Source organism: Hemiscyllium ocellatum, chromosome 17 (genome assembly GCF_020745735.1).
Source record: "Hemiscyllium ocellatum isolate sHemOce1 chromosome 17, sHemOce1.pat.X.cur, whole genome shotgun sequence".
In the NCBI taxonomy this organism is placed as follows: Eukaryota; Metazoa; Chordata; class Chondrichthyes; order Orectolobiformes; family Hemiscylliidae; genus Hemiscyllium; species Hemiscyllium ocellatum.
In genome coordinates, this window is record NC_083417.1 from 2,646,944 (window position 1) to 2,668,233 (window position 21,290).

Genomic DNA, 21,290 nt, shown 5'->3' on the forward strand with positions numbered 1-21,290 from the left:
CCTAACAGGGTGACCTCACCTTTCCTATTTCTAACCTCAGCCCAAACTACCTCAGATGGCAAGTCCTCTTCCATCGTCCATTCCACTGCTGTGATACTGTCTTTGACAAGTAATGCCACGCCTCCCCCTTTTTTACCCCCATGTCTGATCCTACTAAAACACTTGAACCCTGGAACGTGCAACAGCCATTCTTGTCCCTGTTCTACCCACGTCTCTGTAATGGCCACAACATCGAAGTCCCAGGTACCAACCCACGCTGCAAGTTCACCTACCTTATTCCTTATACTTCTGGCATTGAAGTATACACACTTCAATCCACCTTTCTGGTTACAGGCACCCTCCTTAGAGATCGCTGCATTATTCCTAACCTCCCTACACTCAAGGTCCTGTACCCTAAAGCTACAGTCCTGGTTCCCATGCCCCCGCGGAGTTAGTTTAAACCCTCCCAAAGAGCACTAGCAAACCTCCCCCCAAGGACACTGGTGCCCCTCAGGTTCAGGTGTAGCCCATCCTTTTTATAGAGGTCCCACCTTCCCCAGAAAGGACCCCAGTTGTCCAGAAACCGGAATCCCTCCCTCCTGCACCATCCCTGTAGCCACGCATTTAACTGCTCTCTCTCCCTATTCCTCGACTCTCTATCACGTGGCACGGGTAACAAACCAGAGACTACAACTCTGTTTGTTCTAGCTCTGAGCTTCCAACCTAGCTCCCTGAAAGCCTGTCTGACATCCTCACCCTTCTTCCTACCTATATCGTTGGTGCCAACGTGGACCACGATCTGGGGCTGCTCCCCCTCCCCCTTAAGGACCCGGAAAACACGATCAGCGACATCACGTACCCTTGCACCTGGGAGGCAACATACCAAACGTGATTCCCTGTCGCCCCCACAAAACCGTCTGTCTGTACCCCTCACTATCGAGTCCCCAAGAACTATTGCTCTACCTTTCTCCACCCTACCCTTCTGAGCAACGGGGCCAGGCTCCGTGCCAGAGGCCTGAACCTCGTTGCTTGCCCCTGGTAAGTCATCCCCCCCACAAGTATCCAAAACGGTATACTTGTTCTTGAGGGGAATGACCGCAGGGGGCCCCTGCACTGGCTTCCTCCTCCCACTCCCCCTCACTGTCACCCATCTATCTTGAACTTTCGGAGTAACTACTTGCCTAAAGCTCCGATCTATGACCTCCTCTGCCTCCCGAATGATCCGCAGTTCATCCAACTCCAGCTCCAGTTCCCTAACACGGGTTTGGAGGAGCTGGAGATGGGTGCACTTCTTGCAAGTGTACTCAGCAGGGACGCTAATGGCTTCCCTCACCTCATACATGTTGCAAGAGGAACATTGCCCTCTCTGCACTGCCATCCCTCTAAAAGTAAGCTTTCCTTAAAAAAAACAACAAAAACCAACTAAATCTAAAGAAACAAACAAGGAAAATGGGCCTCTTCTCGAAGGGGGAACAGACTCACTTTGGGAGTAGGCCAAAAAAGGTTCACTCGGCTGATCCCGGGATGGAGGGGTTTAACAATAAGGCAGGTAACAACCGATTAAAGCAACTGACAGTTTGCTAGGCCACTCAGAGAAGTCATGGAAACACTTCAACCCCAGGGCATTAATATGGACTTCACCGATTTCCTCATTTCCCCCTCCCTTCACCCCAGTTCCAACCTTCCAGCTCAGCACTGTCATCATGACCTGTCCTACCTGCCAATCTTCCTTCCCACCAAATGCTCCCCCCTTCTCTCTGACCTATCACCTCCATCCCCACCCCCATTCACCTGGTGCACTCTTTGCTACCTTCTCCCCACCCCTTCTCATTTATCTCTTCCACCCTGGAGGCTTCCTGCCTCTATTCCTGATGAAGGGCTTTTGCCTGAAACATCGATTTTCCTGCTCCTCGGATGTTGCCTGACCTGCTGTGCTTTTCCAGCACCGCACTGATTTCCAGCATCTGCAGTCCTCACTTTCGCTGAGAAGTCATGGGTCAGCCCTGTGGGACTGGAGTCACCTTTACCTTAGAGACTCAGTATAAAGTTCCAAAGAAAGGTTAACTGAGCACGACATAAATCTATGTTTTACAGACAATCAGGCCCACACTGAGGAAGGGGACGGCAACAAGATTTCCTTCCCTCTAGGAGCAAATAGGTTTTCATGAAAATTGAACATCTCCATGGTCACATTTTTTTAAACATCAGCTTTTCAATTTCCAGATTTTGTGTTGAACTGCTGTGTTAGGATTTGAACTCATGTCCTTTCTTTGTTATAGGATCACCACACTGTGTGCCCTCAAAACCTGCACCTTTACCTTCGAGACTCAGTATAAAGTTCCAGAGAAAAGTTAATTGAGCAAGATATAAGTCTATGTTTTACAGACAAACAGGAACTTGGACTGTTTTCTTTGGAATGACTTGCTGCGATGAAACAATTGATGTTTCAACATTGCAAAAAGAATCATCAAAGTTAATCAGAGGCTATCGTTCCCTGTAGGGACCGTTAACAATACAAGAGAAATATACAAGGCGGGGGTGGTGAGCAATGAATAAACACGTTGTGTAATGATTATTTAGCAGAGAAGATTAAAGCAGTCAGCGTAATCATCAAATACAAATTTATACAGAAATGGGGGACTGATGTTAGGGGAGTAAGTGGATTTGGGGATAACTGTGTCTAAAACATCCATCTTTTGTCTCACTCCTGGGAAATGGGAACTGCTGCCTGGGCCCACCATTTATTACATGTCCCTAGTTGCCCCTTGAGAAGGTGGGGGTGAGCTGCCTTCTTGAACTGTTGTGTCCATGTGTTATAGATAGACCATAATGCTCTCAATTCCAAGGAATTCCAGGATTCTGACCCAGCAACAGTGAAGGAATGGTGATATATTTCCAAGTCGGGATGGTGAGTGGCTCGGAGGGGAACTTGCAGGGATGGTGTTTCCATGTACCTGCTGCATTTCTGCAGTGCATCTTGTAAATAGTACACTCTACTGCTACTGAGCATTGGTGGGAGAGGGAGGTGATGCTTGTGCATGCATTACCAGTTAAACCATGCCATTACAATGTTCAGTCATTCCTAAAGGAAGAGAGGATGGACCAACTTCTATAGTGGTAAAAGTTAGTTCCTATAGTTATTGAGCATAAGGAGCTGGGTCACAGAAAAACAGATCATATGGAATTGGAGCTCTGGGCTCCGGGTAAATTATCCATTCTTATCCACGTCTGTATATAGTTATTTTCAACAAAGCCTGTTGCAATGATTTGAAGAATTTAGATCGCGCAGTACTACAGCGTGACAGTAGCAGTGATGAGACCTATAAACTGGTGACAGGAAACCAAATGGCTGACCCAGTGATCTCAACACTGAACTGGGGAAATACAAGGTATGAAACTGGAGGGTGATAGGGGCCAGCTAGTAACAGACTGGAAGGGACGGTCTCAGTACCAAACCTTGAACTAGGAAAGCTAACAAGTGAGGAAGAACATCCACGGCAGAAAACATCTGAGAAAGGACATCAGCGTAACAGCAGGAAAAGGTGGGAAGTACAGAAATACTTCAGTCTTCATAGACTACACTGAGTACCCAGACGATGGAAAAGCCTTAACGTTACCAAACTCTCAGGAAGATGTGGTGGGCCCTGGCCCAGCCTGTGTAATCGGGAGGTTCAACAGCTACTGGATTGTGGGAGGTCTCAACAAGAACCCAGACCAGGGCCAGGTCAGTGTTTCATCATTCATGACAGCAGCTGTATCAAAGCCATTCTCAACAGGCAAGCTAGTGCAGAACAAACTACAACATACCTTGATGTAATTAAAGTCTTCATCTCCTATTTCAGTTCACAAAGAAACTCCATTACAGACTAAAGAAGGTTTAACCGAGGCAGTGAAGACTAGCAGAAAACAACTGACTCCTTCACAAATGATTCATATCGCTCGGAGGATGATAGCCGATATAGAAATTTGAAAGATAAACTCATGGGATCCATGGTGAGTTGGGAATACAAAATTGGCTTGGTCATAGAAGACAAGAGGGTAGTTGTGGATGGGCGCTTTTCTGACTGGAGATCAGTGACCACTGGCTTTCCGTAGGATCAGTGCTGGGACCTCTGTTGTTTGTAATTTATATAAACGATTTGAATGAAAATGTCGTGGCCTGGTTAGTAAGTTTACAGACAACACAAAACTGGTGGAGTTGTGGACAGCGAGCAAAGTTGTCAAAGGATTCAGAAGGTCATAGACCAATTACAGACAGACGTAGAAATGGCAGATGGAGTTTAATCCAGAGAAGTGTGAGGTGATGCATTTTGGGAGGTCAAATGCAATAAGAAAGCATACTGTAAAGGGCAGGCCCCTCAGGGGTATGATATACAGAAGGATCTTGGGTGAATAGTCAGGGCCTAAGGGGATAGGGGCCAAACGCAGGCAGCTGGGTCTAGTTGAGTTTGGGAAACTTGATCGGCAAGACAAAGGGCTCGTTTCCAAGACTCTAAATCCTTAGCTCCCCAAAAGTGGTAACACAAATGGATCAGGTGGCAAAGGCAGTGAACAGTCGGGGCACTGAGTACAAACCTTAGCAAGTCACGTTTTACACAGCCGCAACATTAGTTAGGCCACATGTGGAGCAGTCCCCACACTGTAGGATGTGGAGGCCTTGGAGAGGGCATGAAAGAGGTTTACCAGGATGTTGCCTGGATTGGAGTGTATTAGCTATTAGGGGAACTTGGACAAACTTGGATCGCTTTTCACTAGAGCGTTGGAGGCGGGGGTCAGTCTGATAGAAGTGTATAAAGTTATGAGAGTCATGGATGGAGTAGATAGTCAGAGTCTCTTTCCAAGGAAGGAAATGTCAAAAATAAGGGGCATAGGTTTACGGTGTGTGGAGGAAGACAGAGGGTCTGAAGGAGATGTGTGAGGACAGAGGGTGAAAGAATCAAGCATTGATTTAGAAGTCTCAGCTCCATCACACTCTCTTTTGGAGCGTTCTGGTTTGAGTTGGGGTCCAGTGATGGAAGGTTTAAGTATAAACCTACTTCTTATCCTCTTCCTGAGCGTGCATACCCCTGTCAAGGGGGAAATGTAGGGTTTGTCTTTGGGACACCACCTTTTGGACAACATTCGCAAAGGCGACTGTTGCTGAGCCCATCCACACAGAGGAAGAAGTTACAGCTTTGCAATACAAGTGCAGAGTCGAGGGGAAAGAATAAGGAATTAAACAGCTCTTACCACATGTCTCCGTCCCGAATGGTCTTATCATTTGGAGCTCCAGCATGTCCATAATGTAGGACAGCAGAATTAACCCCACTGAAACATAAAAACACAATGAACTGCAGCAAAGGACTGACTGCTCTCCTATTATAGTGCAGTAAGTGAAGCAAGTCTGTATTTACACAGGCACTTGAAGAACCTTTGGATGTCTCAAAGCTCTTGCAACCAGTTTAGAGAAAGTATAACAGGTAATGTATGCACAGCACGCTCCCACAAACAGCTCTTTAGCAATAAGCAGGCCACCTGGTTACTTTTAACCCATTCATAGGATGTAAATATCACTGGGGTAGTGGTAGGATTAAAAATGATATCATCAAACCAGACCATTAAAGGTTAATTAACAAGGGTTAACTGAACAGGACAACAAAATAAAGTGGAAAAGTACATGGAAAACAGGCCAAATGTTAATTGAGCATGTTTTCACTGAGAGATAACCATGTGACACAAAACTGTCCCTGAGAATTGTCCCGCTGGGCTGTCACACACAGCCACCTGGAGGCGATTTTCTGTATAAAGGAATATCTGAGAAGTCCCATGAAATGGGGATACATCATTTAATCTTAGTCTCAGAACAGTGTTGGTGTCAGGGATTTAAAGTATGTGTTAATTATTGTCGGACTTTATTGGGACCTGGGATCACCAGGAATCCAGAGTTCTCTAGATCAGCCAATGGGCAGAAGGCAGTGAACAAAGATCCTCAGACAGCACCTTCCAAACCCACGACCACTTCCATCTCGAAGGATAAGTGGGCCAGTAGATACATGGGAACACCACCCCCTGCAAGTTCCCCCTCCAAGCCACTCACCATCCTGACTTGGAAATATATTGGCGTTCCTTCACTGTCGCTTGGTCAGAATCCTGGAATTCCCTCCCTGAGGGCATTGTGGGTCAACCTGCAGCGGTTCAAGGAGGCAGCTCCTTAAGGGGCAACTAGGGACGGGTAATAAATTACCTGGGCAGTTATACCAGCCCACGTGAATAAAAAAAATCAAAGAGATATCCAACTGCAAAGGTGTCGGAACTAAGAAGTTGTATTTCAGAAGCACTGAGGCTTGAGCAGATCCGACCGGAGCATAGTGCCCACTATCTAACAGCACAGTGATGCCTTGACTCCCACCTTCCAGCAGACTCTGAGGAACATTCCAAGTAATGTAGGATCTCAGGCAGACTCTTACCTGCCACATATACAGGTGTACGAAGTGTGACGCATCCCTCCTCGAGTGTAGCAATAGTGTTCAAACAGACTGCAGGAAAACAAAACACAATTCATGATCATTAAAACTCCCACAGAAACACTCCCCTCGCTCCCCCTTTGACTGTCTTTCCCAGAAGTATACAATTGCAAACAGGAGTTGTCTACCTGCTGTGGGATACAAGTGGTTTAGAATAAAAACAGTCTATGTCAGAGATCTTCAGTGGGTCTGGGATCAGCTATGGGGAGGTAGAAGCAGCTACCTTCATCAGAATGTTGAAATGGCAGCAGTGCTGTGCCAATTGGAGGTGGTGGTCTCTATAGGTGGGTCAGAGGCCACAGGAGGTACAGGCTCAGTGTGTGGTAGTGTTTGGGAATGGTGCAGCAGGAGAGACAAGATACCAGAAGATTTCATCAGACAGAAGCCAAAGAACAAAGAAACAAGGTTTGTTCCAGATGAGAGAGAAGGGTGGATAGCACCAATGGAATAGAGGACACGGTCATGGAACCACCTCTCTCGGTCCGGCTCTCACAACTCTCATCAGTTACCGTGAGAATCATGCCTTCTATGGAATGACTCCTAACCAGGAAACTCCATCCTGTGCTGGAATACAGCTTTGCAAAGCAGTGCCCTTTTCTCAATGTGCCAACGTTGAAATCTGCCCACAAGGTCTCGACTGGAAATTACTGAATGCCCACATTCACTGGTCAAGGTAGGTCTTAGGATTTGTGCAGCTCCATGTGATACAAGATTTGGGCAGCACAGTGACTCAGTGGTTAGCACTGCAGCGTCACAGCGTCAGGGACCTGGGTTCGATTTCCACCAGGGATGACTGTCTGTGTGGAGTTTGCACATTCTCCCAGTGTCTGTGTGGGTTTCCTCCAGGTGCTCTGGCTTCCTCCCACAGTCCAGGTCAGTTGAATTGGCCATGCTAAATTGGCCATAGTGTTAGATGCATTAGTCAGAGTTAAATATAAGGTAGAGGAATGGGTCTGGGTGGGTTACTGTTCGGAGGGTCGGTGTGGATTTGCTGGGCCATAAGGCCTGTTTCCACACTGTGGGAATCGCATCTAAAAAGAACTTACCAGTAACTTCAAAGAGGACCCTAATGATCTGCTGTAGTGTGAGCTTAATACTGAGATAGGATATATAAAAACTGTCCAACAGTGTAATGGCTGCCCTGACCAAATGATCACTCACTCTGTGCTGCTTAAAATCAAAAAGGATCTTATTATCACTTTTGGTTCTGAAAGATGCCCACACCGCCCTGGAACGGGATGGTCTCTTAAACATTTGAACAGATGGAGTGAGCTGTCTTACACTGTTACCTTATGTGCAGGTCAGGTGAATTGGCCATGCTAAATTGCCCGTAGTGATAGGTAATGGGTAAATGTAGGGGTATGGGTGGGTTGCGCTTCGGCGGGTCAGTGTGGACTTGTTGGGCCGAAGGGCCTGTTTCCACACTGTAAGTAATCTAATCTAATAATAATGAGGCCAATCTGCCCACTGAATCTGCTCCATCACGGCGCATATATTTCTCAATCCCATTCTTCTACCTTCTTGCCATAACCCTTGATCCCCCCCTTACCTGTTAGGAGCCTCTCCCTCTCTGTGTTTTAAATATGCCTAATAGCTTGGCCTCCAGAGTCCTCTGCGGCAATGAGTTCCAAAGAGTCACCACCCTCTAGCTGAGCAAACGCCTCCTCATTTCAGTTCTAAACGATTGTCCCTTCACTCAGTCTCTCCTACTAGTGGGAATATTTTCTCCATGTCCACACTACCCAGGCCTCTCCTTATTCTGTAAGCTTCAATCAAAGCCCACCCTCACCCTTCTAAACCCCACTGAGAACTGGATGTAGGTTTGCTCACTGAGCTGGAAGGTTCATTTTCAGACATTTCGTCACCATACTAGGTAACATCATCAGTGAGCCTCTGGTTGAAGTTCTGGTGGTATAGTCCACTTTCTATTTATATGTTTGGGTTTCCTTGAGTTGGTGATGTCATTTCCTGTGGTGACCTCATTTCCTTTTCTTTTTCTCAGAGGGTGGTAAATGCGATCCAACTCGATGTGTTTGTTGATAGAGTTCCAGTTGGAATGCCATGCTTCTAGGAATTCTCATGTGTCTCTCAGTTTGGCTTGTCCTAGGATGGATGTGTTGTCCCAGTCGAAGTGGTGTCCTTCCTCATCCATATGTGAGGATACTAGTGAGAGAGGGTCATGTCTTTTTGTGGTCAGTTGGTGTTCATGTATCCTGGTGGCTAGTTTTCTGCCTGTTTGTCCAATGTAGTGTTTGTTATAGTCGTTGCACGGTATTTTGTAAATTACATTAGTTTTGCTTGTTCTCTGTATAGGGTCTTTCAAGTTCATTAGCTGCTGTTTTAGTGTGTTGGTGGGTTTGTGGGCTACCATGATGCCAAGGGTTTCTGGATGTGTTTTGCCCGCTTGTTTGGGTTTGTTGCTGAGAACTGTGTTCATTGGGTATCCATTCTTTTTAAATACACTATCAGTGATTTTCCTCTGCTCTGCGTAGTTCCTCTATGCTGCAGTGTGTGTTGGTTCATTGGAAAAATGTTCTGATGCAGCTTCATTTGTGGGTGTTGGGATGATTGCTTCTGTAGTTCAGTATTTGGTTTGTATGTGTTGTTTTCCTGTAGACGCTGGTTTGAAGTTCCCCATTGATTGTTTGCAGAAAGCCAGCATCTAGTATGCTGCTGACCATTTCCATCCTTTCCTGTTTTACTTTGGATTTCCAGCATCTGCAGCATCTCAGTTTGTGTTGAGAGGGAGGAGGATGGGTGGAACTGGGCACTCTTTGGTGAGATCAGTACAAGGCAAGGGGTGGAGGCGGACTGACTCGGATTCTCGATGGGAACCCCTCTCTCCCGGTTGTCCTGGCTTTGAGACAGCAGGATTGCTTTAGGAGGAGAGTTCGAGGTGACTGAGTCTCTATTTGTGACTGTCTGAAGGGCGAGGTGATCTCACTGAAGTTTCACAATTCTTACTGAGCTGTACAGGCTAGATGCGGGGGGGGGGGGGGGGGTTGGGGAGAGGAGGGGGGTGTGGATAGGTGGGAAAGAAGATAGGCAGGTAGGACAGGTCATGGGGACAGTGCTGAGCTGGAAGTTTGGAACTGGGGTGAGGTGGGGGAAGGGGAAATGAGGAAATTGTTGAAGTCCACATTGATGCCCTGGGGTTGAAGTGTTCTGAGGCAGAAGATGAGGTGTTCTTCCTCCAGGCATCTGGTGGTGAGGGAGCGGCGGTGAAGGAGGCCCAGGACCTCCATGTCCTCGGCAGAGTGGGAGGGGGAGTTGAAATGTTGGGCCACAGGGTGTGGGTTGATTGGTGCGGGTGTCCCGGAGATGTTCCCTAAAGCGCTCTGCTAGGAGGCGCCCAGTCTCCCCAATGTAGAGGAGACTGCATCGGGAGCAACGGATACAATAAATGATATTGGTGGATGTGCAAGTAAAACTTTGATGGATGTGGAAGGCTCCTTTAGGGCCTTGGATGGAGGGAGGGAGGAGGTGTGGGCACAGGTTTTATAGTTCCTGTGGTGACAGGGGAAGGTGCCAGGATGGGAGGGTGGGTTGAAGGGGAACATGGACCTGACCAGGTAGTCACAGAGGGAACGGTCTTTGCGGAAGGCGGAAAGGGGTGGGGAGGGAAATATATCCCTGGTGGTGGGGTCTATTTGGAGGTGGCAAAAATGTCTTCAGATGATTTGGTTTATGCGAGGGTTGGTGGGGTGGAAGGTGAGCACTAGGGGGTTCTGTCCTTGTTACGGTTGGAGGGGTGGGGTCTGAGGGCGGAGGTGCGGAATGTGGACGAGATGCGTTGGAGGGCACCTTTAACCACGTGGGAAGGGAAATTGCGGTCTCTAAAGAAGGAGGCCATCTGGTGTGCTCTGTAGTGGAACTGGTCCTCCTGGGAGCAGATACGTCGGAGACGGAGGAATTGGGAATACAGGATGCATTTTTGCAAGAGGTAGGGTGGGAAGAGGTGTAATCCAGGTAGCTGTGGGAGTCAGTGGGTTTGTAAAAAATGTTGATGTCGAGTCGGTAGTTACTAATGGAGATGGAGAGGTCCAGGAAGGGGAGGGAGGTGTCAGAGATGGTCCAGGTAAATTTAAGGTCAGGGTGGAATGTGTTGGTGAAGTTGATGAATTGCTAAACCTCCTCGCGGGAGCATGAGGTGGCGCCAATGCAGTCATCAATGTAGCGGAGGAAGAGGTGGGGAGAGGTGCCGGTGTAATTACGGAAGATGGACTGTTCTACATAGCCAACAAAGAGACAGGCATCGCTGGGGCCCATACAAGTGTCCATGGCTACCCCTTTGGCCTGGAGGAAGTGGGAGGATTCGAGGAGAAATTGTTAAGGGTGAGGACCAGTTCGGCCAAACGAATGAGAGTGTCACCAACAGTACCCTTCCACAGACATCGGGAGAGGAAGAAACAGAGGTCTTGGAGGCCCTGGTCATGGCGGATGGAGATGTAGAGGGATTGGATATCCATGAGGCGTTGGGGGCCGGGGAAACTGAAGTCTTGGAGGATGTGGAGGGCATGGGTGGTGTTTCGAACATATGTGGGGAGTTCCTGGACTAGGGAGGATAGGACAGTGTCGAGGTAGGTAGAGATGAGTTCAGTGGGGCAGGAGCATGCTGAGACAATGAGTTGGCCAGGGTGGTCAGGCTTGTGGATCCTGGGAAGGAGGTAGAACCGGGCAGTGCAGGGTTCCCGGACTATGAGGTTGGAAGCTGTGGGTGGGAGATCTCCTCAGGTGATGAGGTTCTGTATGGTCTGGAAGATGATAGTTTGGTAATGGGGGGGTGGGGGTCATGGTCGAGCGGGCAGTAGGTGTCCTCGAGTTGGTATCTGGCTTCAGCGGTGTAGAGGTCAGTGTGCCAGACTACCACTGGAAACCCCTTTATCTGCTGGCTTGATGGTGAGATCAGGATTGGAGCAGAGGGAGTGGAGGGCAGTGCATCGTGAGGGTGAGGGGTATGGCTAAGATGAGGAATTTACAAAGAACAAAGAAAATTTACAGCCCAGGAACAGGCCCTTCGGCCCTTCAAATTTCTGAGGAGGGTTTTGAATCTTTGAAATTCTTGACACAGTAGATACTGTGAGAGATTTTGCTATGTAGCAAAATGGAGGACAATTATGAGCAACATTGTGAAACTAAAACAGCGTTGTAATCTGGCAACTTCTTTGGACCCTGTTAGATTTAAGATATTATAAGTTGTTTTTCCCATGTAGCAGGCAGCAACCAGTGGTGGGAGGATCAGTGTTTGGACCCCAGCTATTCACAAAGTATATGAATGATTGAGATACAGAAACAACATGCCATATCTCCACATCTCCAGAGAATACAATGCTGGGGGGGGGGGGGGGGGGGGGGGTGAACTGAGGAGGAGGATGCAGAGACGCTGCAGGCAATTTGGACAAGTAAAGTAAGTGGGTGACAGATACAGCCATAAAGTCACAGAGATGTACAGCATGGAACAGACCCTTCAGTCCAATTCATCCATGCTGACTAGACACCCTAAAGTCATCTAATCCAATTTGCCAGCATTTGGCCCATATCACTTTAAACCCCTCCTGGTCAATATCCTCCTGCCTCTTAAATGTTGTAACTGTAACAGCGGCCACTTCCTCTGGCAGCTCATCCCAGACACGTACCACACTGCGTGGAAACGATCCCCCGTAGGTCTCTTTTATACCTTTCCCCTCTCACCCTAAACCAATGCCCTCGAGTTCTGGACTCCCCGATCCCAGGGGAGTGACTCGAGGGCCCTAGCCCCGGAGCGGGGAGGGGGGAGGGGAGCGAGTCCAGGGCCCTGTCCCGGGAGCGGGGAGGGGAGCGAGTAGAGGGCCCTGTCCTGGAGCAGGGAGGGGGGAGGGGAGCGGGGAGCGGGGAGGGGAGCGAGTCGAGGGCCCTGTCCTGGAGCAGGGAGGGGGGAGGGGAGCGAGTCGAGGGTCCTGTCCTGGAGCAGGGAGGGGGAAGGGGGAGGGGAGCGGGTCGAGGGCCCTGTCCTGGAGCAGGGAGGGGGGAGGGGAGCGAGTCGAGGGTCCTGTTCCCGAATGGGGAGGGGAGCGAGTTGAGGGCCCAGGCCCGGAGGGGGAGGGGAGTGAGTCGAGGGTCCTGTCCCGGAGCGGGGAGGGGGGAGGGGAGTGAGTCGAGGGCCCTGTCCCGGAGCAGGGAGGGGGGGAGGGGAGCGAGTCGAGGGCCCTGTCCCGGAGCGGGGAGGGGGGAGGGGAGTGAGTCGAGGGCCCTGTCCTGGAGCAGGGAGGGGGGAGGGGAGCGAGTCGAGGGCCCTGTCCCGGAGCAGGGAGGGGGGAGGGGAGCGGGTCGAGGGCCCTGTCCCGGAGCAGGGAGGGGGGGAGGGGAGTGGGTCGAGGGCCCTGTCCCGGAGCAGGGAGGGGGGGAGGGGAGTGGGTCGAGGGCCCTGTCCCGGAGCAGGGAGGGGGGGAGGGGAGTGGGTCGAGGGCCCTGTCCCGGAGCGGGGAGGGGGGAGGGGGAAGGGAGCGGGTCGAGGGCCCTGTCCCGGAGCAGGGAGGGGGGAGGGGAGTGGGTCGAGGGCCTGGGCGGAGGAGTAGAGGGAGTCCCTGACAGGGGCCAGGACATGGAGGCAGAGAGACACTGTCTTCCACATGCAGTGTGCACTGACCCATGTTGGTCAGGGCCTCAGAGGGCTGTAATGGGAGTACTTCTTAGACATATTTCATTCTCACTTTGGGCTTTACAACTTTGTATTCCCATACTAATCTATTCTTTTACCATTTCAATTCCGTGAAACACAAAGTATTGGTACCTCGGTACCATGTGAGGTTGTCTACTTTGGGAGCAATAGCAGCAAAGTAGACTATTATCGGAATGTTGATAGATTGGGAAAAGGAGTGGTGCTGACAGACCTGGACATCCTTGTACACCAGTCCCTGAATCAGTGTGTAGGTGCAGCAGGCAGGCAGGCAGGATAATTAATGGTATGTTGGCCTTCATCGTGAGAAAATACAAGCCCAGGAGCAACTGGAGGCCTTGGGGAGACCGCAGCTGGAGTATTGTCTCCAGTTTTCATCTCCTTATCTGAGGAAGCACATTCTGACGATGGAGGGAGTGCAACAAAGACCGATTCCTGGGATGGTGGGACTGACTTACAGGGAGAGTCTGCACCACTTGGAATTATAGTCACATATTTTTGTTGACTGGGGAATCCCTCATCAAAAGGTCACAATCAAAAAAAATAGAGGTAAACCATTCCAGAGTGAGCTGAGAAGTGTCTTCATCCAGAGTGATGAGCTTGTGGAATTCCCTGCAACAGGAAACTGTACAGGCCAAAACATTGAATGTTTTCAAGGAGTTGAATATACTTCTTAGGAATAAAGGGCTCAAATGGGATGGACAGAAAGTGGGAACAGGGGATGAATTGGATGATCAGCCTTGATCCCATTGAATGGTACAGCAGACACGAAGGGCCGAATGGCAGCCTCCTGCTCAATCTACTGTCCTATCCTCCCTTTCTAAATGCTCATTATTCAATTTCAAAAGGTTACAGATCTCAAACTTTCACCATTTCTGTTCCTGTGCTGAGGCTGCCTGACTTGCTGAGTGATTTATTGCAACCTTGCAGATGTGCAGTGATTCGCCCTGGGAGACGGTTCGACATACCCACACGGAAACCCGCCAGTCTATCTGCCGCTGCCTTCCATCTCCATTTCTGGGATAGGCTGCAGAAAGCCAACGGTGTCTTGAGGTTTGAACACAGCAATACCACAAAGTGACCAGAAGAGGGTGGTCTATACATGATCCAGCATTAGCTCATGTATGTGGAAGGGTTAGAAATAAAATCGTTTACAAAGTGGTTGTGGGAATTTAGATCACAGAGAATGCAGTAAGTGCTGAACCACCTTAATGCACCACTCAGCAGCTAAACTACCCAGTGAATGTATGAAAGCAGCATGCTTCCAAAATTAATATCTGACAGCAACGTGCTCGAGAGGGTCATTAGTTACTTTCTCATACTGGGGAACTGCTGCTTTTTTCAGCTTTCATGAGATTCATTCATCTGCTCACTTTCACACACCATTAGTCGTTGACTTACGGCAAGGACATGTGTAAGTGACAGGGTGGATAACTATTCCACTACTCACTGCGGCCGTGAGTCCAGCACCAAGCCCCTTTCACACTCTCTGAAAGGAGAAAAGGACTGATCTCCCTGCTGCACCTGCTCAGGCAGTCACAAAATCAGACAATCTGGTCAGTAACACGTTGCTGTGCCTACTGACTTTCACTGCACTTTGTTGGATTCACTAACATGTCAGTCCCCACTCAGAGACCAGGGGAACACTGCCCAGACTATCACCTCATCCCAGAAAACTTTGCACCATCACAAGGGCTGACAACAAACTCAGGTTTGAGTTTTGAGAAGTTCTGGATGTAAGTTTGCTCACTGAGCTGGAAGGTTTGCTTTCAGACATTTTGTCACCATGCTAGGTAACATCCTTGCTCTTAACACATACATCAACTTGGGCCCCATTTACCACCCTCTGAGAAAGAACAGGAGATGACATCACCAACCCAAGGAAACCTAAACACAAATAGAAGGGGGGGTCATACCACCAGGGCTTCACCGGAGGCTCACTGATGATGTTACCCAGTATGGAGACAAAACATCTGAAAACAAACCTTCCAGCTCAGCGGGCAAACTTACATCCTGAGGTTTACTATCCTTGTACCCTATTGAGGGTAGTTCTCCCAATATCCAGGTCAATAGGTTTACCAGGATGCTGCCTGGACTGGAGGGCTTATCTTATGAAGAGAGGATGACTGAGCTCGGACTTTTTTCATTGGAGAAAAGGAGGAGGAGAGGGGACCTAATTGAGGTATACAAGATAATGAGAGGCATAGATAGAGTCGATAGCCAGAGACTATTTCCCAGGACAGAAATGGCTAACACGAGGGGTCATAGTTTTAAGCTGGTTGGAGGAAAGTATAGAGGGGGATGTCAGAGGCGGGTTCCTTACGCAGAGGATTGAGAGAGCATGGAATGCATTGTCAGCAGCAGTTGTGGAAGCGAGGTCATTGGGGACATTTAAGAGACTCCTGGACATGCATATGGTCACAGACATTTGAGGGTGCATACATGAGGATCAGTGGTCGGCACAACATCGTGGGCTGAAGGGCCTGTTCTGTGCTGTACTGTTCTATGTTCTAATATTATTTCTTCAACCAATGTAGGGTTTATCTGAGCGTTTCTCTCCTCCCTGCTGGTGGGTCAACGCTGTGAGAAAGTGCCTGCTGTGCTTCCTGACATAACATGATATTTAGACATTCTTTTATGGAGCTGGGAACCAGAAGTTGATGGGATTTGAAGACTCAATCACTAACTGAATTTTCAGTAAAGCTGGAAAATGAGTGCCTGTGCTCAGAGAGCTGCTGGAATTTCCTAAAACCCCACTTAGATCATTAAAATCTCGGAGGGAAAGAAACCAGCAGCCCTTGCCCAGTCTGGCTTGAGATGATAGATCTACAGCGACATGACCAACATTCTCCTCCTCTTTCCTTTCCTCCCACCGTTGCCTGGTTGTATAAGGTTAAATATCAGCCTGCTGCTGGGTGCAAACTGTTATACTCCGTTGCTGGGACAGGCTGCACAGGAACACGGAAAAACTCTTCCATTATTCCAGCAAATATCAGACTGACACAGACAGAAGTGAGTATTCACCACTCAGCCTGTGCTAAAATTGAACTCTCAGCTTTGGAACATATAGAGGAACCTCAATTATCCGGCAAAACCTCAATTATCTGGCAAAACCACAATTATCTGGCAAAACCACAATTATCTGGCAAAACCACAAGGTCCTGATGCTTGGCTAAACTCTTATCTGGAATTTGGTTAAGATTAGATTAGATTATTTACAGTATGGAAACAGGCCCTTCGGCCCAACAAGTCCACACCGACCCGCCGAAGCGCAACCCACCCAGAACCATTCCCCTACATTTACCCCTTTACCTAACACTACGGACAATTTAGCATGGCCGATTCACCTAGCCTGCACATCTTTGGACTGTGGGAGGAAACCCACGCAGACACGGGGAGAATGTGCAAACTCCACACACAGTCACCTGAGTTGGGAATTGAACCCGGGTCTCAGGCGCTGTGAGGCAGCAGTGCTAACCACTGTGCCACCGTGCCGCCCATTAACTGAACAAAATACTCCCCCGCCCTTGTCCTTCAGATAATCGGGGTTCCTCTGTACACAGCTCCAGAGTCCACTCTGTTACTACGCTCACAGCCAGCGGTAAGTCAGAGGGACAGGTGCGAGGGGTGGGGGGAGAGGGAGAGACATGAGGCAGCCAAAAGGTGCTGGGCATGTGTCAACATGGGAGCTAGCAAGGTCATGGGGGTGAGTGGGAGAGCTGTCTGGAGACAGAACAGAGTAAGCTGCAGGTTCAGAGGGACATGGTCACTTTTCAGGAGCTCAAGGAAGCAGCTTCCTTCAGCAGTATTGTCACTATTCACAGATGGAGACCATAAAGTGGGGGAGCAGAGCACATGCCCCCCAGCTAAAATCAGACTCACTGCTTTCTCTGATGGCAGTGGAAATCTCCTTTTGTTGGGGAAGGCGAGCTCAGCTGTGAACAACCCTCTGTGCAGCCAGTCGCATGGAGGAGCTGTGTAATTGCTCCTAAAGGGACCAGCGAGCAGTGACAAACAGAAAGCCATACTGAGGATATGGTCAGGCCTCTTCCTTGTTACCTTTCCTCCTCCACCACCCCACCCCCAGGCCCCCTCCCCCTTTTCCTTGCTCCTCTCAGAACAACCACTTCTCCACTTCAGTTAGTTACCGGATGTGATTTTCTCAAACATAACCTCACTATTCAAAATACTGGACAGGAACAGAGAAAACATTCTATTTGAAAGTGTTAAAAAGGTCATCAGCATGAGTTTTCATTTCAAAATGTCAACAGCACAGTGGCTCAGTGGTTGGCGGTACTGCCTCACAGCACCAGGATCCCAGGTTCAATTCCAGTCTCAGGTGGCTGTGTATGGAGGGTGCACATTCTCCCCGTGTCTGTGTGGGTTTCCTCCCACAGTCCAAAGATGTGCAGGTCAGGTGAATTGGCCATACTAAATTGTCCGTAATGTTAGATGCATTAGTCAGAGGGAAATAGAACTGGGTGGGTTACTCTTCGGAGGGTCAGTGTGGACTGGTTGGGCTGAAGGGTCTGTTTCCACACTGTAGGGAATCTAATCTAAAAAAAATCATGCTGACACCGAATGAAACTGCTTTTAAATCCACTTCCTCAACATCTGCACATTGATTTAGCATTTGAACCCAGGCAGTATCCCATTAAAACGCAGACATTTATAAAAGGTCTCCTCAGTCTAGTGTACGCTTGTTCCCACATCTCAGCTTGTTGGGGTGCATCATTCTAATCTGGGTCGGTGTTTCCACCCAGGGGAGTGCAGGCCAGGGGGCAGACAGCTATACTGTGAGGTTAAACCTCAGCCAGGATGAATGACGCTTAGGGAAAGAACTCTGCCATCCTTACCCAGTACAGTCCAAATGTGGCAACAGCATGGTCAATCCTGAATAGTCCCTGAAAAGGCCTCTGGGGGAGAAAGCTTTTCCTCAAATCCTCTCTAAACCTCCTACCTTTCACTTTCAAACTGTGCCCCCTTGGACTAAGGGGAATAGTCGCTTTCAATCCATCCTGTCCACACCCCTCATCTTATACACCCCTATCAGCTTCAGGCTTATTCAACCTCCCTTCATCTTTGAAATGCTCCATCCCAAGGAATATCCTGGTGAGTCTCGCTACACTCCCATCACACCCTTCCCAAAGTGTAATGGCCAGGAATACACACAGTATTACTGGAACCTGCTACACTTGAACACCTGTGACTAATACTCACTGATAGCCAATACACATGTTGCATAGTAAAGACTACGGTGTGTGGTGTGACCTAGGCTGCTGATTAGTTACTGCCTGTTACATACACTCTTCTGTACAGATCAATCCCATCCGCTGTGTGCCTGTGTGTGTGTGTGTGTGTGTGTGGGGGGGGGGCGGGGGGGAGCTTCCAAAGATGGTGAAAGTGCTAAAAACAAAGTTAGCTTTTTTGTTTCTTCAAATGAGGCCTTTTAATGAGGGGAAAGTGAGGACTGCAGATGCTGGAGATCAGAGTCGAGAGTGTGTTGCTGGAAAAGTACAGCAGGTCAGGCAGCATCCAAGGAGCAGGAGAACCGACGTTTTGGGCATGAGCCCTTCTTCAGGAATGAGGAAGGTGTGCCAAGCAGGCTAAGAGGTGACACAGGCAGCAGATGAGAATAATGGTATGGATCCTGTACATTTGGACTTTCAGAAAACATTTGATAGGGTGCCTCATGGTAAATGAGAAATGTTTGGGATTGATGGGTCTTTGGCAGCATAGATTAGAAATTGGCTAAAAGATCGGAAACAGAGGGGAGGTATAGATGGGCATTTCTCAGATTGGAGAGGAGTTCAACGTGGTATTTCCCTGGGGTTGGTGTGGGGACCCTTGCTTTTTCTGATTTAAATAAATGATTTGGAGATGGGTACTGAAGGCAAAATCTCCAAATTTGCAGATGATATGAAGCCAGGGAGAAGAGTGACTTATGAGAATGATGCTGAGCGATTTCAAAGAGATATTGATATGTTGGCCAAATGGGCAGACACCTGGAAGATGAATTCCAATGCAGAGAAATGTGAGGGAATGCATCTGGTAGGAGCAGCACAGAGACAGTCCAGGCCTCAATGGGATAACTCTGAGGGGAGGACAGGAGCAGAGGGACCTTGGGGTTCACTTACATGATTCCCTGAAGGTGACCAGGCAAGCTGAAACAGTTAATAGGTTTTATAGGATCCTCGGGTTTATAAATAGAGGCTTAGAGTATAAAATCAAGGAAGTGATGCTGAACCTCTACAAATCATTGGTCAGATACATTTGGAGTAATGTGTTAGTTCTGGGCACCTTATTTAAGGAAGGTTGTTAAAACCCTGGAGACAGTTCAAAGGAGATTGACCTGAATGATAACACAAATGAGGGATTTTAGATCCAAGGAAAGGAGAGAGAGATTGGGCTTATTCTCCTTGGAAGAGAAGATTAAGAGGTGACCTCATTAAAGTGTTAGAACATAGAACAATCCAGCGCAGAACAGGCCCTTCGGCCCTCGATGTTGTGCTGACCTGTGAACTATTCTCAGCTTATCTAACGATTGTTTAAAGTCTGGTTGAAGATGTGTAGCTCGGGTGTCCGTTGTTGTGGTTCTGTTCGCCGAGCTGGAAGTTTTTGCTGCAAACGTTTCGTTCCCTGGCTAGGGAACATCATCAGTGCTATTGGAGCCTCCTGTGAAGCGCTGCTTTGATGTTTCTTCCGGTATTTATAGTGGCTTGTTCTTGCCGCTTCCGGGTGTCAGTTTCAGCTGTAGTAGTTTGTATGTGGGGTCCAGGTCGATGTGTCTGTTGATGGATGTTCTTGCCGTTTCCGGGTGTCAGTTTCAGCTGTAGTGGTTTGTATATGGGGTCCAGGTCCATGTGTCTGTTAATGGAGTTTGTGGATGAATGCCATGCCTCTAGGAATTCCCTGGCTGTTCTCTGTCTGGCTTGTCCTATGATGGTAGTGTTTTCCCAGTCAAATTCATGTTCCTGGTTGTCTGAGTGTATGGCTACTAGGGATAGCTGGTCGTGTCGTTTTGTGGCTAGCTGATGTTCATGGATGCGGATTGTTAGCTGTCTTCCTGTTTGTCCTATATAGTGTTTTGTGCAGTCCTTGCATGGTATTTTGTAAACTACGTTAGTTTGGCTCGTGCTGGCTATTGGGTCCTTTGTTCTAGTGAGTTGTTGTCTGAGTGTGGAAGTTGGCTTGTGTGCTGTTATGAGTCCTAAGGGTCGCAGTAGTCTGGCTGTCAGTTCTGAGACGCTCCTGACGTCTACCATCATAGGACAAGCCAGACAGAGAACAGCCAGGGAATTCCTAGAGGCATGGCATTCATCCACAAACTCCATTAACAGACACATCAACCTGGACCCCACATACAAACTACTACAGCCGAAACTGACACCCGGAAGCGGCAAGAACAAACCACTATAAATACCGGAAGAAACATCAAAGCAGCGCTTCACAGTAGGCTCCAATAGCACTGATGATGTTCCCTAGCCAGGGAACGAAACGTTTGCAGCAAAAACTTCCAGCTCGACGAACAGAACCACGATTGTTTAAATCTCCCTAATGTGGCTGAGTTAACTACATTAGCAGGTAGGGCATTCCTCTGAGTAAAGAACCTGCCTCTGACATCTGTCTTAAATCTATCACCCCGCAATTTGTAGTTATGCCCCTCTCGTACAAGCTGACGTCATCATCCTAGGAAAAAAGACTTTCTCTGCCTATCCTATCTAATCCTCTGATCATCTTGTATGTCACTGTCAAATCCCCTCTTAGCCTTCTTCTCTCCAATGAGAACAGACCCAAATCTCTCAGCCTTTCCTCATAAGACCTTCCCTCCAGACCAAGCAACATCCTGGTAAATCTCCTCTGCACCTTTCCCAATGCTTCCACATCCTTCCCAAAATATGGGGACCAGAACTATACACAATATTCCAAGTGTGGCCGCACCAGCGCTTTGTATAGTTGCAGCATGATATTGCAGTTCTGGAACTCAATCCATCTACCAATGAAACCTAACACACCATATGTCTTCTTAACAGCACTATCCACCTGGGTGGCAACTTTCAGGGATCTAAGCACATGGATTCCAAGATCCCTCTGCACATCCACACTACCAACAATCTTTCCATTGTCCCAGTACTCTGCCTTCCTGTTATTCT

The 21,290-nt window shown here is 48.6% G+C and overlaps 1 protein-coding gene across 1 annotated transcript in view; it reads right to left on the reverse strand.

The window, feature by feature from the left end:
• The window catches only part of pepd (peptidase D), a 168,311-nt gene that overhangs the window by 48,565 nt on the left and 98,456 nt on the right, over positions 1-21,290 (reverse strand). Inside the window, exons 10-11 of the mRNA XM_060837549.1 lie at positions 6,426-6,494; positions 5,209-5,286 (exon numbers count right to left, since the gene is read on the reverse strand). Of these exons, the coding sequence (XP_060693532.1) occupies positions 5,209-5,286; positions 6,426-6,494 (147 nt within the window). The remainder of the gene's footprint in view (positions 1-5,208; positions 5,287-6,425; positions 6,495-21,290) is intronic.